General features: G+C 38.6%; 1 protein-coding gene across 2 annotated transcripts in view; it reads left to right on the forward strand.

Moving 5' to 3' along the window:
* Positions 1-17010, forward strand: part of TAB2 (TGF-beta activated kinase 1 (MAP3K7) binding protein 2) — a 62223-nt gene that overhangs the window by 24613 nt on the left and 20600 nt on the right. For both annotated transcript variants that reach the window (XM_031612144.2, XM_090135574.1), the window contains exon 2: positions 16334-16523. In XM_031612144.2, coding sequence (XP_031468004.1) covers positions 16422-16523 — 102 coding nt within the window. In that variant the 5' untranslated portion in view covers positions 16334-16421. The remainder of the gene's footprint in view (positions 1-16333; positions 16524-17010) is intronic.

A 17010-nucleotide genomic window follows, 5' to 3' on the forward strand; every position in this document is an offset into this window, starting at 1 on the left:
AACATTGGAGCTTTGTTGTTTGTCTCTACAGTCCTGAGTGTCCTTTGTACTTGGCTTAGAAAGGCTTGTGAGTATTTGAGGCATATGTTCTTCAGAGAATTTTCTGTGTTTCTTCCCATGAAACACAGTAGGCTAGACTTGTTCGTTCTAAAATTACTTTCAAGAGCTGAGAATTGGAAAAGTGAGTTTGACTAGCCATATTTCATTTGTGCCAGCGGATCTTACCTAAAATATTTTGTATTTATATTTTCTTGGGGAGGGAGGCCTTACTAATAGTTTATTTTTGTAAAATGTGAGATACTGATTTGCATTAGTACCTTGAGATAAATGTCATTACTCAGTTAACAAAGAACAAGAAAACTATGAATCTTTAGAAAATAATGTTACCTATGGAGTCTTTAAACTGAGTAAGCAGAATTCTGATTCTAGCAACGTTTTTTTTTTTTACTTACACACATTTAGTTTTTAACATAAATCATTGTCTTTGTTTGGCAGTCTGAATAAAGAGAGTAGTCCTCCTTCCTTGACATGTTATAATCAGTATCATTACTATACTGGGCAGATGATTTACATTACTATATGATGATATACATTGATTATTTTTAGATTATTTTAGTTGGTCTGATTGAAAAGATTTGATGCGAGTGCATAAACAACATGCTTTTTGCATGCACAGTAGGACTTCAGAGTGCGTTCTGAAAGGAGTATGTGGAAAGTAGAGCAAATACTTTGGGGTTACTATAAACTTCTTGGATTCTTTGTGGCTTTTTGCGACACATGCATTCACTACTTGGTGAATGCCAGAGAAGGTGTAATTTGATCGCTGAGCCACAATTGGTAAATACTAGTTTTGTGGGGACAGCTTGTTCTGTCCATAGGGGAAAAGCACACTGCCAAAGTCTAAAAGCTTTCTCTTCTATTAGGTTACATATTCTTTTCCTCTGGGCTACCGAATCAGAAATATGTCTTACTTGTGACACTGACAGCATTCGTGCTTGCTGTAATTGCTGAAGTGTTTGTTTGGTCAGTAAGTTATCAAACTATACTTGTGTTGAAATATGGTGAAATAGTTCCTTTGGAAAAAAAATGCTTTGATTTTGCAAATTTTGTCTACCACGTGGTCTTGAGTGAAACATTAAGATCTGATGTGATACTGATAGGCTGCTGTGCTTGGTAGCTGTTTGAATACTCTTGGTCTGGTGTCTGTGAGACAGAAATGTCTGTGTTCTGTCATTTAGAAGCAGTTTTGGACCTGTGAAGTACCTATCTTTCTAGATGTACATTTGAAAAACTATTCCAAAAGCTTTTTCGTTGGTGTCAAATAGTACTTTTTTTTTTTTTTTTTTTTTCCCCTCTAGAGAGGAACATCAGGGAAGAAAGCAAGCATTAGTATCCTTTGAAATAGTTTTTTCATTTTTGCATCATGGTTCTGAGAACTGTTTTGTCTGGCACCACTTCTGCCAGTCCCAATTACTTCTGTTGACATAAGCATTTGAGCAGCAAAGTGATGAACAAGGCTGGGAAACTGATCCACATTAAAATTAACCTAGCCCCAAAAAAATGAGGTTACCAACTCAGTGGACTAAAATTATTTTGAATAAGCAATTTGACATCTTCATGCAAGTGCTTGCACAAGGGACAAAATGGCATTACCTTGTCTAGGATAGGAAGGAAAGATCTAATGCTTGAGAGAAAATGAACCTTAAGCTGTCCTAAACTGCATTTGTCCTAACATGACAACCACTGTGTCTGGTATAAATGTTCTTAAATAACACACAAATGATTTTAATGTAGTTCACTAGCCTCTGTTAATGAAACTAGAAATACTACCATTTCCTGTATTACAGAGTGCTCTTAATTGACTAGTTAATTACTGGTACTGAGTTACAAATAATAACCAAGCAGTTCAAACTTTGTTTACATCTGCATTGAGATGTGAGTGGGAGGATTTGGGTTTTTGATTATGAATACTCAAGTTTTGGATAAGCTGCACTTATATACTGGGGAAGAACACAGTGATGACAGTTGTGAAGAATTAGAACAACTAATTTGTTAGCTCTTCTAATGCAATACACTGGCAGCCCAAACACATAGGTGTGGGTTGCTATGTAACTTGAGGCAGCTGAATGGATGTCTTTTTATGTACATTGTACACAACTAGAAAGTGCCATCACTGATGTGACCACAACAGATTTGAGAGCCGTTGTTACTAATTTTTTGCAGAATGTTGTTCTCTGTCCAACTTAGGACGTGGGGAGCTGGAGATGCATCTCTGACCTGGAAGAGTTGTTTCTGACTACAGGTCATGTAGCTAAATTGAAATGTTACTCTTTTTTTCCTTTCTATCATTTATTTATTTATTTATTTATTTATTTGCAAATATAGTGTTGCGTGTAGATGGCTTCAAAAGCAATGCCTCCTGTTCATTTCCACAGAAACTAGAACAGCTACTAAGACCACAGTAAGACTATTTGATAGAGAAAATTGTCAGCTACAGAACGCGATTTTTCAGCATGGTCACCACCGTTAGCTGTATGTTTTCACCAGCAATGAGCAAGAGTCTGCATGCTGCATTCATAACAATCTCTTGGCTGTCTGAAACTTGCCTTGTCTTTCACATTGCTGTTGATGCTTCTGCAATGCACCACACACCACCTCGCTGCTTACATCCAGCGTTTGGTCTCCAAAAACATACAGCAAGCATTGATACATGCGAGTGGGTGCATTTTTTTTTCCACGCGGAGGAACTCGGTGACACCCCTTTGCTTCATATGTGCTTCCATGTCAGACTGCCCCTCTGCTGCCATCTGTCACATGGCAACAACATGTAATGCAATATTGGTGGGGAGGGTTCAGCCTCTACTGTCAGACCACCAACATTCCTTCTGATATTATGGGCCAACGTAACAAAAAAGGTGGCATTACTTTTGGAGCATCTCTTGTATTTTATGCAGGTGTCTGTTTCAAGTCTTTACCGTGTTGAGTTGCACTGAGTTAAGTAGCCATGAATATGGACAGTTCTGCAGTAGATGTATCAGCTGTTCAGTACAGCACAGCAATTTAAGATACCCGTTTAGGGATGGCTCAGTCATATCATGACAGCCAGACTCTGAAAAGTAACATCTGTTTTAAGTAAATCTTACTTCAATTTCAGATATTCTATTATTCTTCTTTTATAAATAATACCAAAAAAAACCTGCAGCTAAATTTCATTTCCCTTAGATCTACAAATGCTTTTTTGAAGCCTCTTATTTAGGTATTTTGTCAATCTGACCTTTGTTGGAATGTAAAACAGATAGTTGGTGTTACCTTTGCTGTAGGAGGAACAACCATTAGAACAATAAAATAAATGAAGGATGCAGAGATCTGGCTCCTGTGTTCTGGGAACATTACAAAGAAAAGATTCCTCTAAGTCATAGAGCAGAGGTGGTTGTTCCCTCCAAATAAGTTTTCCAGAGCTAGTATTTTGCTTTCTACAGCTTCTGCTTACAGCAAGAATTAGCCTTAAATCCTTTACCTCCCCCTTTACCTTTATAGGTACCCTTATATTTGTCCTCAATTAGAGAATTGAACTGTCAGTATTTAGCCTCTCTTTAGACAACAAACTCTCATATTCATTCCTTTTTATTGTCATATAAACATTTGGATTCAAAGAATAAAAGCACATGCTGCAGTAAAATGCGGAACTAGGGTTTAAATCCTAGCCTGTATTTTATAGGACAATGAAAATACATTTTATATATTGTGTTGACTTTGTAGCTCCTTCCCCTCAGTCTCACACAGACTAAGTCATATTAACAGAGATAACAAGTTTGTCTGATTAGGGTCTTTGTTTCTTGTACTTGTCAACTGTCTTGCTTGGGCCACGTTGTAGCAACTAGTGTGTACTGCAGTGAGTCATGGTCTGGACTGGAGCTGCACCACTGTAGAAATAAAAAGTTTGAGTTAAAAAGTGAAAAGGGGAAACTGACTTAATGACCTCTTTTTGTATCTTCTCCAGGCTTATCAGAGAAACAATAAAATGTCAGAAAAACTCATAAAATCTGGAAATAGGCTGTACGTGATGTGTATCTAACGGAGGCAAATGGTTTATGATTTTTCTTCTGTGAGTTCAGGTTTCCAAGAGGCAGTAATAAAGCTTCATCTTCATTTAAAATATATATGTTTGGAATGAGCTTTGTTTCAGAAGATCTTGTTAGTGGACTGTATTCTATGACAACATCTTAGGCATTAATGTATAAGCAAGTCATTTCTTGCAAGTCCTTAGAAAAATATCTTCCTTAAGAGATTATTTAAAAAAAAAAAAATGTTGTGAGAAAGGACGCACCATTTACTGTGAATAAGAACGGCTGACCTATCTTGTTACTACTAGAATCTTTGTCAGTGTTTTCCCAACATAACTGTAGGCAAATGACTAGCTATACAGACTGACTTCAGCAGCAGTATTGTCTAGTTGTTGGAAAAAAGAAATTCTGAAGTTGTTACCCAATGTATTGCCTTTTGATGCGGTTTAAAAGGGTTTTGCAGATAATTGATTTGGAAGTCACCAGTGTGCAATTGGGAAATAACTTGGACCAGTGAATATGTAAGTACTGTGGTATTGCTGCTGTTTTTCATAGTGGGTTTTTGTTTGTTTGTCTCTAAGTCTTGGAGGAAAGGCTGCATTGTTAATTGAGAACTAGCTCACCTAAAAAGTATTATGGTCCGATTATCCTTTTTAATACAGTTATCATTTAATTCGTCATGTAAGTAGAAATGTAAAAACAGTGAAAATGTTCTTAAAAGCACCATACTGAACTACTTTGCTACTGATATACTGTTACTGGTATTTGTTTGATACTTTCTTATAATGCCAACACGTTTAGCAAAATATAAACCTTCAGTAAGATTGTACAAACAAGCATAAAACATTAATGTAGGTGTATAGTGTTGTTTAGGAGGCCAGTTCTTACCTGTTATATTTCTTACAAACATTTTTCTCTTTTTTTGGTCTCCTACATTTACCTCTTCTATCTCTTTACCTTCAATGACTTAAAACTTTGTAGAACTGAGAGAACAAAAAATGCATTTAGTTTCAAGAAGAGCAGTGTTCAAAGTATGAAGTATGGAACCCAGTGCATTTATTGGGCCTGCTCATTAGGAAGAGAGACTTAAAAACAAAACAAAAAAACCAACACTATAGACTCTCCTTCAAACTCACGATACAGCCATTAAGATTTTGACATTTTGTATTCATAAAACTTGTTTGTCTCTATGTGCGGGCAAATACTGAGAGACATGCTTTGTTTCTGAAATGGTGCATCTGAAATGCAGTTGTGTCTCTTGATTACCTGATTTGCCTCACTTTTGGGGATGCTTGCTTTAGTAGTAGTGTGAAACTTGCAAACACCTTGCAAATAGCAACTGAGTCATAAGCAAAACCACTGTAAGACATAAGCTCTGAGGTCTGGGATCATGGAATCACAAAAACACCAAGGTTGGAAAGGACCTACAAGATCATGTCCAACCATCCACCTATCACCAATAGTTCTCACCAAACCATATCCCTCAACACAACATCCAAACGTTCCTTGAACACCTCCAAGGAAGGGGATTCCACCACCTCCCTGGGCAGCCCATTCCAGTGCCTGACCACCCTTTCAGAGAAGTAGTATTTCCTAATATCCAGCCTGAATCTTCCCTGGCGCAGCTTGAAGCCATTTCCTCTAGTCCTATCACCAGTTACACGAGAGAAGAGGCCAACCTCCAGCTCTCTACAGCCTCCCTTCAGATAGTTATAGAGAGCAATAAGGTCTCCCCTGAGCCTCCTCCAGAATGAACAATCCCAGCTCCTTCAACCACTCCTCATAAGGCCTATGCTCCAGATCCCTCACCAGCTTTGTGGTCCTTCTTTGAACCTGCTCCAGAGCCTCAGTGTCTTTCTTGCAGTGAGGGGCCCAAAGCTGGGCACAGTACTTGAGGTGCAGCCTCACCAGAGCTGAGTAGAAGGGAACAATCGCTTCCCTGTTCGTGCTGGCAACAGCGTTCCTGATGCAAGCCAGGATGCCACTGGCTTTCTTGGCCACCCGGGCACAGTGCTGGCTCATGTTCAGCTGAGCATCAATCAATACTCCCAGGTCCATTTCCTCTACAGTCTTCTAGCCACTCTGCCCCAAGCCTGTAGCATTGCCTGGGATTGTTGTGGCCAAAGTGCAGGACCTGGCATTTGGCCTTGTTGAAACTCATCCCATTGGCTTCAGCCCAGCTGTCAAGCCTGTCCAGATCCCTCTGTATGGCCTCGCTACACCCAGGCAGCTTGGTGTCATCTGCAAACTTACTGAGGGTGCACTCAATGCCCTCATCCAGGTCATCAGTAAAGATATTGAAGAGGACAGGCCCCAGCACCGACCCCTGGGGAACACCACTCGTGACAGGTCACCAGGTGGATTTAGCTCCATTCAGTACACTCTGGGGCCAGCCTTCCAGTCAGTTCCTTATCCAGCCAAGAGTGTGCTTGTCCAATCTGTGATGGTGTTGCTGGTTTTGGTCTTGAATTGCAGCAGTTAGATATTTGCCTGGGTACTGAGACATTCCAGAGATTGTGGCTGTGAACTGAATGATCTAAAATACATAGAAAAAAATTGAATTACCTCACAAGCAGTGACAGTATAGGACAGCTGTGCTTGTCTTGTTGAAGTTCATTTGCAAAGGCTTCCCAGTGAATTCTGGAAATGTAACAGTGGGATAATTTTGCATTCAACAATTCTAGGTATCTACAAACGAGAGCAAAAGCATTATAAGTGAGGCGTGTATGTTAGCACTTCAGTTTTTTTAATTCTTTTGTTTTTTGAAAAGAGAACTGATAGTTCTTTAGTTTTTTTCATTGCCTGGGCCCCCCATACAGGAAACGTGTGGAGCTGTTGGAGAGGGTCCAGAGGAAGGCCATGAAGATGATGAGAGGGATGGATCCCCTCCTGTACAAAGACAGACTGAGAGAGCTGGGCTTGTTCAGCCTGGAGAAGAGAAGGCTATGAAGAGACCTGGTTGCAGCCTTCCACTATTTAAAAAGGGGATTATAAACAGGAAGGGAATCAACTTTTTACTCAGTTAGATAGTGATAGGACAAGGGGGAATGGTTTTAAGCTCGAGGAGGGTAGGTTTAGATTGGATGTCAGGGGGAAGTTCTTCACAGAGAGAGTGGTGAGATGCTGAAACAGGCTGCTCAGAGAGGCTGTGGATGCTCTGTCCTGAGAGGTGTTCAGGGCCGGGTAGGATGTGGCCCTGGGCCTCTAGACCACTGATACTGGTCTAGTATCAGATCTGAAGGTTGGCAGCTCTGCCTGTGGCAGAGAGAAGGCTGTAATAACAGTATATCATAATTGATAATAGATCTTGCTGTACTTGTTTAGAATGAGAGTGGATGTATCCTAAGAGCAAACTACGTAAGCGATTAGTGGGAAACTTTATGGTGGTGCTGTAGTCAAGGGTTTTCTCTACAAGGGTTATGTGTTGAGGTGTAAATAAGTAGTTTTGCAAAAGCTGTTGGCTCCTCAGTTGAAACTCAGTAATTATTCTTCATTTGAGTATGTTACTGTGGATTTGATTCTCATTGTTTTGCTTTTTTAAAAAGCGATTTCAAACTGTTTCCATCTATATTTATTTCTCTGATGAATCATATGTCTTCTAAAAATAAACTGTTTATGTATACTGTTGAAGAGAGCTTTACTTTGAGGAAGCCTGAGATTTTGCAGGTGTGAGAGCTATTGAAGGCTACAAATGTTATGCTTGTTTTCTGTGCTTCCTTCCACGTGGGGATGTCCTTTGATGGCTCCCCTGATAGTAATCATGTGACTCTGTCACTTAAAAAATGATTCAAAACTAAGTTTGTATTTGGTCTTGTTTCATTTTTAAACTGGGGGAAAAAAAGAGTATTCGGAAAGATCCGGGTTTGTGGCCTACTAGAGAGCACAAGTCTTGTTTCATCAGATGTCTGCTTCATTTAACAAAACAATTTTAAAGGAAATATTGTGAGTTTAGTGAGTATAAGCTGAATCTGACCTGGTAAGATGCTACTATGGGACTTGGGACTAGCGAGATGCATTGAGGTTCACAGCTTTGATGCAGCCAGTGGACTGGACTACAGTTTTTGGTGATAGAGCCAGAAACTTGTAAACCGTGTTGCTCCAGGTACAGCTGGAGTGTGGTTTTGTGATATTGAGAGTGTTTGGAGTTGTGAGATTTTAAGATGGGTTTCTTTGTACTTAGGCTGCAGGGTGATGCCTTCTGGCCCAGAGTCAACTATTGTAGAGGCTCCTGAAGCTATTGAATGAATTTGTCATTCACTTCCATTTTATTGCAGCTGTTAGCAGTGGGTTACTGGCAAGTTTCCCAAATATCTACAGTGTTTTAAGGGACAAGTTGTTCAAGGAAGACTTAGGTCTAGTTTGGGCTGAAGTCAGACATAAAAACTAAAAATATGTTACAAACTCTTCTGGAGCCAGCTCCCTTCAGCGTTGTTCCATGTGTAGTGATTTAAAATTTATGAAAGCTAGAATATAGAAGTAAACTAACCAACATTTTCAGGTGCTTGTTGCCCTATGTGTAGCCTGCTGGTTATGATCACAGTAACAACAGGTTTTCCATCACAAAGTTGACAATTCTTATTCCTAGAGTTATGAAGAAGGAAGAGTAGATGGGAATGAGGATTATCAATTAGTGACTCTAATTCCATTATGTGGTCTTGTGTTATGCAGCAGGTTGGGTGATGCTCACAGGTACTACGTTCAGAACTGCTGTTACAATTCAATATAGAGATCATGTATTTATGGTGGTTATCTGAAATGATAGACCCAGTGTTCAGCAGCAGCCAGAAAAGCCTGCAGACTCTCAAGTATTGGGTTCTATGATCTGGCAATCTCAGGAAGGATATACTGGTGTTGCAGAAGGTGGACAGAAGATTTAAAAAAGAGGAGGCAACGTTTGCCTTGCAAAGGGAGACTTAAAAGACCAGTTTGCTGGTTTGGAGAAGGGAAGGAGCATTAAAGAATTTATGAATGAAGCTTGCAAATTCACAAAGACCTTGCATGCAGTACTAAGTCTGGCACTAAAAGCTTGTAGGACAGAAGACTTTTGTTTGCCTTTGTTTGGTTGTTGTTGTTTGTTTTTTAATGTTTGTAAGCACCGAGTAGTAAAATCTGGAATTTTTTGCCACAAGATATTGTGGAGGCAGAGAAATTTCAGCAAGTTAAAAAGCCTGTTGGATAAATACAAGTCAACAGGTCTGTAAGGGCAGTAGACAGGGATCTGTTCTAATCTCCTTAACCAAACATCTGTATATACTTAAAGAATGTGAGAGGAATGTACTACAGAATGGCTCAGGCTCATGTGCCCTTCCTGTTTTTTGTTGCTGCTGTTGGAGACAGCACTGGGCTAAAAGGGCCGTTTGTCTGACTCATGGGAATATTTCTAACTGTGTTAGTGTGTGCTTTGGTCAGAGAATCTCTAAGAGACTGACTGTAGCATCTAGTTCCATTTTAAACTCATTGTTTAAAAATATCACTTCATTTTAGGAAGCTTTTAAATTTTTTTCTTTCTCCTGCATCAATCAAATCAACCTAGTTGAGCAAGTTGGAGAGAAAAACAAGCTTAGTTAAACAAATATTGCTTGCATGTAGACTTTCAGTCTTCTTGAACTATTTTTTAAAGTAAAGATTGGTCACAGAAGTGTGTTTTCTGCTTCTATCTCTGAAATCTCAGTGCAGTTGCACTACAAATAATGCTCTAATGTAGAACTCTCCCAAGTTCGGTCATTGAGAATAGATCTTTTAAAGGAACAGATTATTTCTTTGAGATGTTGTAGGTTTTTCCATCTTCCCCATGCTTATCATTGTTTGGTACAAGTTTTTTATCTAATACAATCGTGCTGTATTTGGGGATGAGCTCTTAGTCATGCTGTATTTGTAATTCTTATTTTTCTTTTTGTCATAATGTGACCAGATCACTTTTATATCCTTTCTCTTAATTCCTGTTTGTCTGAAGAGATTGATTTTAAAAAAAAATGAGTAACAAGTATCACTGTTTCATAGATAGAGGATAGGGCCATAAACAGTACTTTAGATAAGCTGATATTTTTGTTCTTTATTTAGGAAGTGGATGGTAACAAGTGGAGGATTACCTGTATTTTTGATAGGAAGATTTACTTATCTATTTATTTTAAGTAGAGATGCTGCAGGCACTGTTGAGATGGCATTAACATAGCCATAGGAAGGCTGATCAATGTGTTGTAAAAATTAAATTTTTAATTTTTTAAATTAAATTTACTTGAATAAGCTAGTTTTCTACCAGTCGGTTTCTACTCTTTCTTTAAAAATACACATTTAAAAGTATTAATGATATTATTGTAAGCTCTGTTGTTTTCCTGTTGTTTTCTTTTGCTTCCCTTAATCCCTTTTGCAGAGTGAATATGGAGTCTTTGGAGGAATGTTTTTGTTTCAAAATTTTCTCCCTACTCACTTTTTCTTAAGTTTAAGAAAAAAATGTCTGCACTTTTGGACTGTGTATTGGCATTCAGAAAGAGTGTATTGTGGTTACGTGGGGGGGACCATTACTTCACTATTTCATACAGATAGATTTCTAAACCTTTTTTGTACTCCAGCTTCTCAAAGATTCGTACAGTTTTGGTGCTTTTCTATTTAGATTTTTGCTTGCTAATCAATCCCAATGCAACTTGTCAGTTTTGTAGTTAAAACTGTATAGCCTTTGCTACAGCAGGGAACCTGTTCCTTTAATGTGAGTTGGCCTTACGTGCAGTAATGTCCTTTTTTTTTTTTTTAATTGTTATTTTTTCCCCCTATTTGCTAAACATATGTAGCAGGAATTTCTAGTCTTATATTTGATAAGGACTTTCAGGTGCAGATCAGGAAAAATAAGAAAGGAAAAATAGGTGTGGGAATTGTTATGGAGGAGGTTGGAGAGGCAAGTTGCAAGAGGCAAATGTGGCACTTTATCTGTGAATTTTTTGTTTCCTTTTTGTTGTTGTTGTTTGTTTTTTGGGTTTTTTTTAGGCAGTGAAAATACAGAAATACACCTCTAGCTTACTTCTAGGGGGAGGCACTGACACATAGCAAGTATAAACTGGTGATTAACTTGTGATGGTCATTACTGCCGGAGAATCCATTTAGGGATGTTTTGTGGATAGAGACTGATACGCTTCTGATGTGATTACTGGTTCTAAGTGTAGAGCAGAGACATCTCTGTTTTCTTGAAAGAAAGCTGAAAGAAATAATACTGATATCTCCATGTGCTACTGGATGGGGCTTTGAGCAACCTGGTCTAGAGGGAGACATCTTTGCCTATAGCAGGGGATTTGAAACCAGGTGATCTTAAAGGTCCTTTCCAACCCAAACTGTTCTATGATAATTGAAGCTGTTTGGTGTAAGGAAGTCCTTGCTGGAAGATGATCTCTGGTTAGCCTGCAGTCAAACCATCGAGTATTGTGTCAGACTTGGGATCTGGCTGAAAAGAAGGGATAGCTGTTGTTTTTTTTTAATATATTTGTTTTTGACTTGGCACTCAGATAAAAAGTAGTTATATGTGTGGGATGGGTACAGCTCAAGAAAGCATGATAGTGGGGGCGGGGAAAAAAAAACTTCCTTTTTTGAGATACTCATTGTTCAGCTCCCAGTTTGGAGGATTCAGGGGTGCTATTTGGTATTGGTGAAGGAACTGAAGAGAAGTATAGAGGGCTCTTTTTCCTTTATTATCATTTTTGTAACTGCTTTTGTTTCTACAGTCTTTTTGTACCTCTTGGATCCATGAAAAGAAATGCCAGGAGTCCCTTGGCTGCTGTCTCAACAGGCACTTTAGCAACCTCTACTGGCCTCAAACTGCGACTTGTTGCATCTCATTTGCTGTCGTTAGAGCAGTATTTTATGTGCAACATAATCTGCATGGTTGCTCTGAAAGTAATGCTTCCTATTTATTTCCATAGAAACTGCAACAGATACAAAGAGCACAATGACACTATTTGGTAGAGAAAACTCTCAGCCACAAAGCACAGTCTTTCAACACAGTCACCACCATTAGCTATGCACTTTCACCAGCTGTGAACAAGAGCTTGCATGCCACACTTGTTAAAAAAAAAAATTAAAAATTGTACCAGTAGAGGTGACCCACTGTTGCTGTCATTGATGCTGAAATGCACCACTCATCACCTCACTGAGCTCACGTCCACTGCTTGGTCTCCAGAAATGTTAAGCAAGTGTTGATGAATGTCAGTGGGTGCCACTTTTTCTACACTGAACAGCACACTGTTGCTTCATACACACTTCCACGTCATGCACTGTTTTGTCAGACTGCCCCTCTGCTGCCATCTGTTGCATGGCAACAAAATGCAGCGAGATACAACTGATGGGAAGGTTCAACTTCTGCTGTCATACACCAGCATCTGCCTCTGATGTTATTTTGGGGCATTATAATAGAATAGGAGGCATTGCTTTCGAGCAGCCCTTGTTCAAAGAAGTGTGCTCTTGTTCTTGCATTTGTAGCACTCTCAATAAATATTTACAAACACATTCCTAAAATAAACTATTAGATGAAATATGTTTCTAGCACTGTTAGCTAAACAGCACAGTGTTATTTAGAGCAATTAATATTCAATGCAGATCACATGTGATAAGATGAAAGCTGCAGAAAAGCATATCAAAATACAAATGGGCTTCAGTGTCATTTTAGCAGCACGTGTACAAACTGAGCACTGTGTGTGCCTTTTCCTGCACTGCACATAGGAGGGGGAGGGAAAAGGAACTCTCCAGAACTTGGACTAGTGTAGCAAGACTGCTTTCTGACTTCATTTATTGCCATTCAAATAAATATGTATATTATAAATATATATATTTTTAGGTTAGATATTTATGTTTCTTTCTGCCCAGGATGATTTCCCTCAATTGTATAAACCAAAATTTGCTGCCCCAGTTTGCTTTTTAACAGTTACTTTTCGAATGTGTAGGGGGAGTCATTCAAAACAAAATATTTTATCTTCTATTGCCCGTTGTTAGTTTCTGAGGTCCCTTAGATGTGTCTAACAGCCTAAGGTATGGCAGCAGCTTGTTTAGGTGTATCCATGCTACCTTTAAGTTATGGGTGCTGGGTATCTGCCACAGGATACCTTTTGTAGCAGTGTGCTTAAGTATTTCTGTCCCTTTGAGATGGTACTCCTGGGGTACAGAGAATACATTTCTGCTGGATCAGTGCAGGTATGTCTGTTTTAGCTGAGCTCTTGTCATACTGTGCCTGTCGCCATTGGAAGCATGCTGCTTCTGGTTTACATGTGTGGGACTTTTTCCCAGATCTTTGTTGATCACCTCTGTCCACATGAGGTTTTGTGTTGTATGGATCTGAATGAAACCAAATCTAGCTCCTAAAGAGCTGAGCTGCTCTGTGTTCATTATTAAAGTGCATGAAGGGAAGCTGAACTTGAATAGCCAGATAAGCAGAATGTGTGCTCTGGGGAGGAATTGCATAATCTGAATTTCTAACTCTAGCAGTCCTGGCTGATACTTGTATGCTAAGGCTGTTTGAAGTTGTGATGTTGTTTTCAATAGTAGAATATTACGTCGTTATGTACACTAAAAATTGTGGGTAGGTCTGTGGTCCTTGTTTTATGAAAGCATCTCTAAGCATTCTAACAAAAATTCCTGTTTTTTCCCATACTTTTAATTAAATATGTATTACAATTCCACTGTAGAGAATGGGATTTATGAGACTAAAATTATGAGCAGATGTTAAATGGAATATTCTTAGGACCTTTAGTCTTCTCTATTTCATTAGCTAAGCTTTTATTTTATATTTTATTATAATAGCATGAGCTTTTATTCCGTATATAAGTATATATAATATATATGGGCAGAGTAATCAAAGTAACATGTATTTTGATTTTTATTTTTTTCTTCATCAGAGAAAAATCTTGAATTGCTGGCAGACTGTTGAAAAGCATTGCTATTTTAGATTCTGTTGATACGATTGGAAGTGTTTGAGCTAATTACCAATTGACTGGTAATATTACCAGTTCAGACCACCAAAAATACAGGAGTTGGAGAAATCCTATAATGGAGTGATTCAGGCCTTATGTCCTGGAAGGCATTATGCCTGTCTTGTGATTCATGCTGGGAATCATGTGCTTCATGCTTTGTCATCAGTTCTTTGCAGGTTTCCCCATCTTTTCAGTCTCAAGAAAAGCTGTGGCACTGCAGTGATTACACTTGAATCACAAGTAGTGTTAATGCTCTAAAAAATGACTAGAGAACTGGCATTAATGCTTCCTAACTAACTCCCCTGTAGTATCCTTTTAGGGAATAGGGGTACAGGAAAAACAAGCATGTAGACTCATTTGCAGAGAGAGTGTGCTGGTGGAGTTGCTGGCAAGAGTTTGCGTTGCCAAGATCCAGGGAGCCTGTAGAGGTGCCTGGTAGGGCTGTGCTCTGAGTGCTTAAATAGGGGTTTGTGTTTCTTGCGGGCAGGGAGGAAAGTCATGAGCTCAGATGAAGGGGGAGAAGGAAGGGGAGCTCCACAGGAAATGCTGATGTGAGTGAGAAAGGAGTGTTTGCTATGTTTAAGGATACAGTATTATGTTTTAATTTTTCTCAATAGTTACTACTCTTCGTAACTGGAAGTAATGTGCTTTTTTTTCCTCTGGGCTTAGCAAGACCTCAAAATTCTGATACTGCTTCAGAAGAGCTAGTAAAAATCAGTTCCCATATTAGTGTTTGGCTCAAAGGTTGTTGTAGACGAAACTAGACATAAGTGAATACATAAGGAGACTGTTGTGGATTTTATGGTATTTAAATCTCAAATTGAATTGCCTTTGTCTCTGAAGATAAAGACATGGAATGCATTGCAGTAGAAGAAGGTCCTCATTGCGTTTATTGTTCCTAGACACTGACTAAAAGTAAAGACAAGTAAGAAATGCTCCCATCTTAACTGTAAAAGAAACTTGCATTGTCTTTGAATTTAGCCTAATATTCTCTAGTGAAGAAAGAGCAGAGTGGGAATCAAATGAGGGCAAAGTACAGGATAAATAATTGGTCTAAAGTAGTACTGGGAGAAAATCCTAGAAGAATCTGTCGTGCAAATTACTAAGGAGGCACTGCAGGAAAGGACATACCTGTGGGCAGTGGTTAGTGAGCAGAAAGCATCATAGAAGCACAAAGTGGCTTTGGCTGGAAGTGACCTTCTACTGCTGTGGAGGGGTTACTGGTCTGTCAATTACCCAGGAGTGTTATATATTCTGAAAAAAAAATATATATATATATATCCAAAACTAACCAAACAAACCCTAAATTTTGTGAAATCAACAGCAAAATTACTTGTGGATTGTGGATTTTTAGCATGGTCTTTGCTTTGTGAGAACTTCTTTGTTTTGATTTGACTTAAATTATTTCTTTAGCCTTGTGTGAAATGCTTTTAACGAAAAGTGTAAAGGAAGAAGCAACAATTTAAATGTTTCCAAGCCAGTTTAATTTGTGAGAGTATTTCCCATGGAGGCATAAAAAGGTGGTGCCTGTAGCAGCGTACGCGTTGTGTAGGGAGATAACTGGAGTAGTGCTCACCTGTGAAGGCTAAGGCAGCAGTAGGGAAATGGTGCATGTTGAATGTGAGGCATAACGGGAAAAAAAAGAGAAAAGCAGGCAGAGAAATGAAGGAAAAAGTGAATATATTGATGTACATCTTCGGTGGTTTGTTAACTTGTGAACTAAATGAATGTTGGAGTTGACTGCTATGTGTAAACTAATATTACAAGTGAATATGACTATAAGAAAACAGGAGATACCATTCTCTTGCTTAACTCTTCATTCTTCCAAACTTAATTGCTGGAAACTCTTCTTGGTAAAAGCATGTGGGATGCTGTAAGCTCAGGGCAGATATCTTGTATAAGTGTGACTGACTGGTTACGGTATATTCTTCATAATTTCCTTTTTTAAAAAAGAAACAAAATTAATTGAGGAAATAAGTTGTTAAAGGTTGTTCCCTTCCCTTCTCCTGAAGTGCATCAGGTGAAACTAATAGGCTACTGCTACTAAATCCTGAAACTTACAAAACACTGAACTTCTAGCCCCAATTTTCTGTAATAAACAGTAACTGTGAAAATGTAGCTAATTACATTCAAAAGCTGAACTAATGCTATAAACTTTTTTGCATGAATTTGTTTTAAAGAAATAAAAATGCTGGTCCTAAACAATGAATTTTAATATTTTGATAAATTTATCTTTTTAATTTTTTTTTTTTTTTAAGAAATCAATCAGATATCAATTTAAATAACTTAAATATAAATTTAATAAATTTTTCCTTCTTCTTTCAGAAAATGCTGGGTCAGAAGAGATGAGTGCTCCCTTTACTAAGGCCTAAAACTGCCTGTTGAAAAACAATCCTGACCAGGCAATATACGAATGGCCCAAGGAAGCCAGCAAATTGATATTCAGGTTTTACATGACCTGCGACAGAAGTTTCCTGAGGTACCTGAAGGTGTTGTATCCAGATGCATGTTACAGGTCAGTGTTCTGTTAGTAACTGTATGAGTAATTGATTATGCTTATTTTAAATGTTAACTAACCATGTGTGAGTGTCTATATTGAAAGCAGGTTGTTTTTCTTTCTGTTTTCTTTGAATGAGACAAATATACACAACCAATTTGTTTATTCTGGATTGGAAGCTGTGTTGGATTGGCCCCTCCTAAGCAAACCATCCTGTGAAGCAGTGTGCATGCAGATTGCAGTCTTGATAATGAGTATATTCGTTGCCTTTTGGCCATCTCATGAGCCAAAGATAAATTGTGGCCAAAAGAGAGATACGAAGTCCAGCAAGCACTTTTTTAAGACAGTGCTCCGCATTTTTTTTTGTATGCTTCGAGCATCACAAGTACAGAAGCAATTCTGCCACCTTGATCTCCACTTTGATTTCGTTACTGGGCACTTGCCTGCTCCACTGTTTTTCTGTCCCAGCTCACCTGGCCTGCAGAGCTGGTGCTGATGGCCTTAC

Source organism: Phasianus colchicus, chromosome 2, assembly GCF_987193195.1.
Source record: "Phasianus colchicus chromosome 2, bPhaCol1.hap1.1, whole genome shotgun sequence".
Lineage (NCBI taxonomy): Eukaryota > Metazoa > Chordata > Aves > Galliformes > Phasianidae > Phasianus > Phasianus colchicus.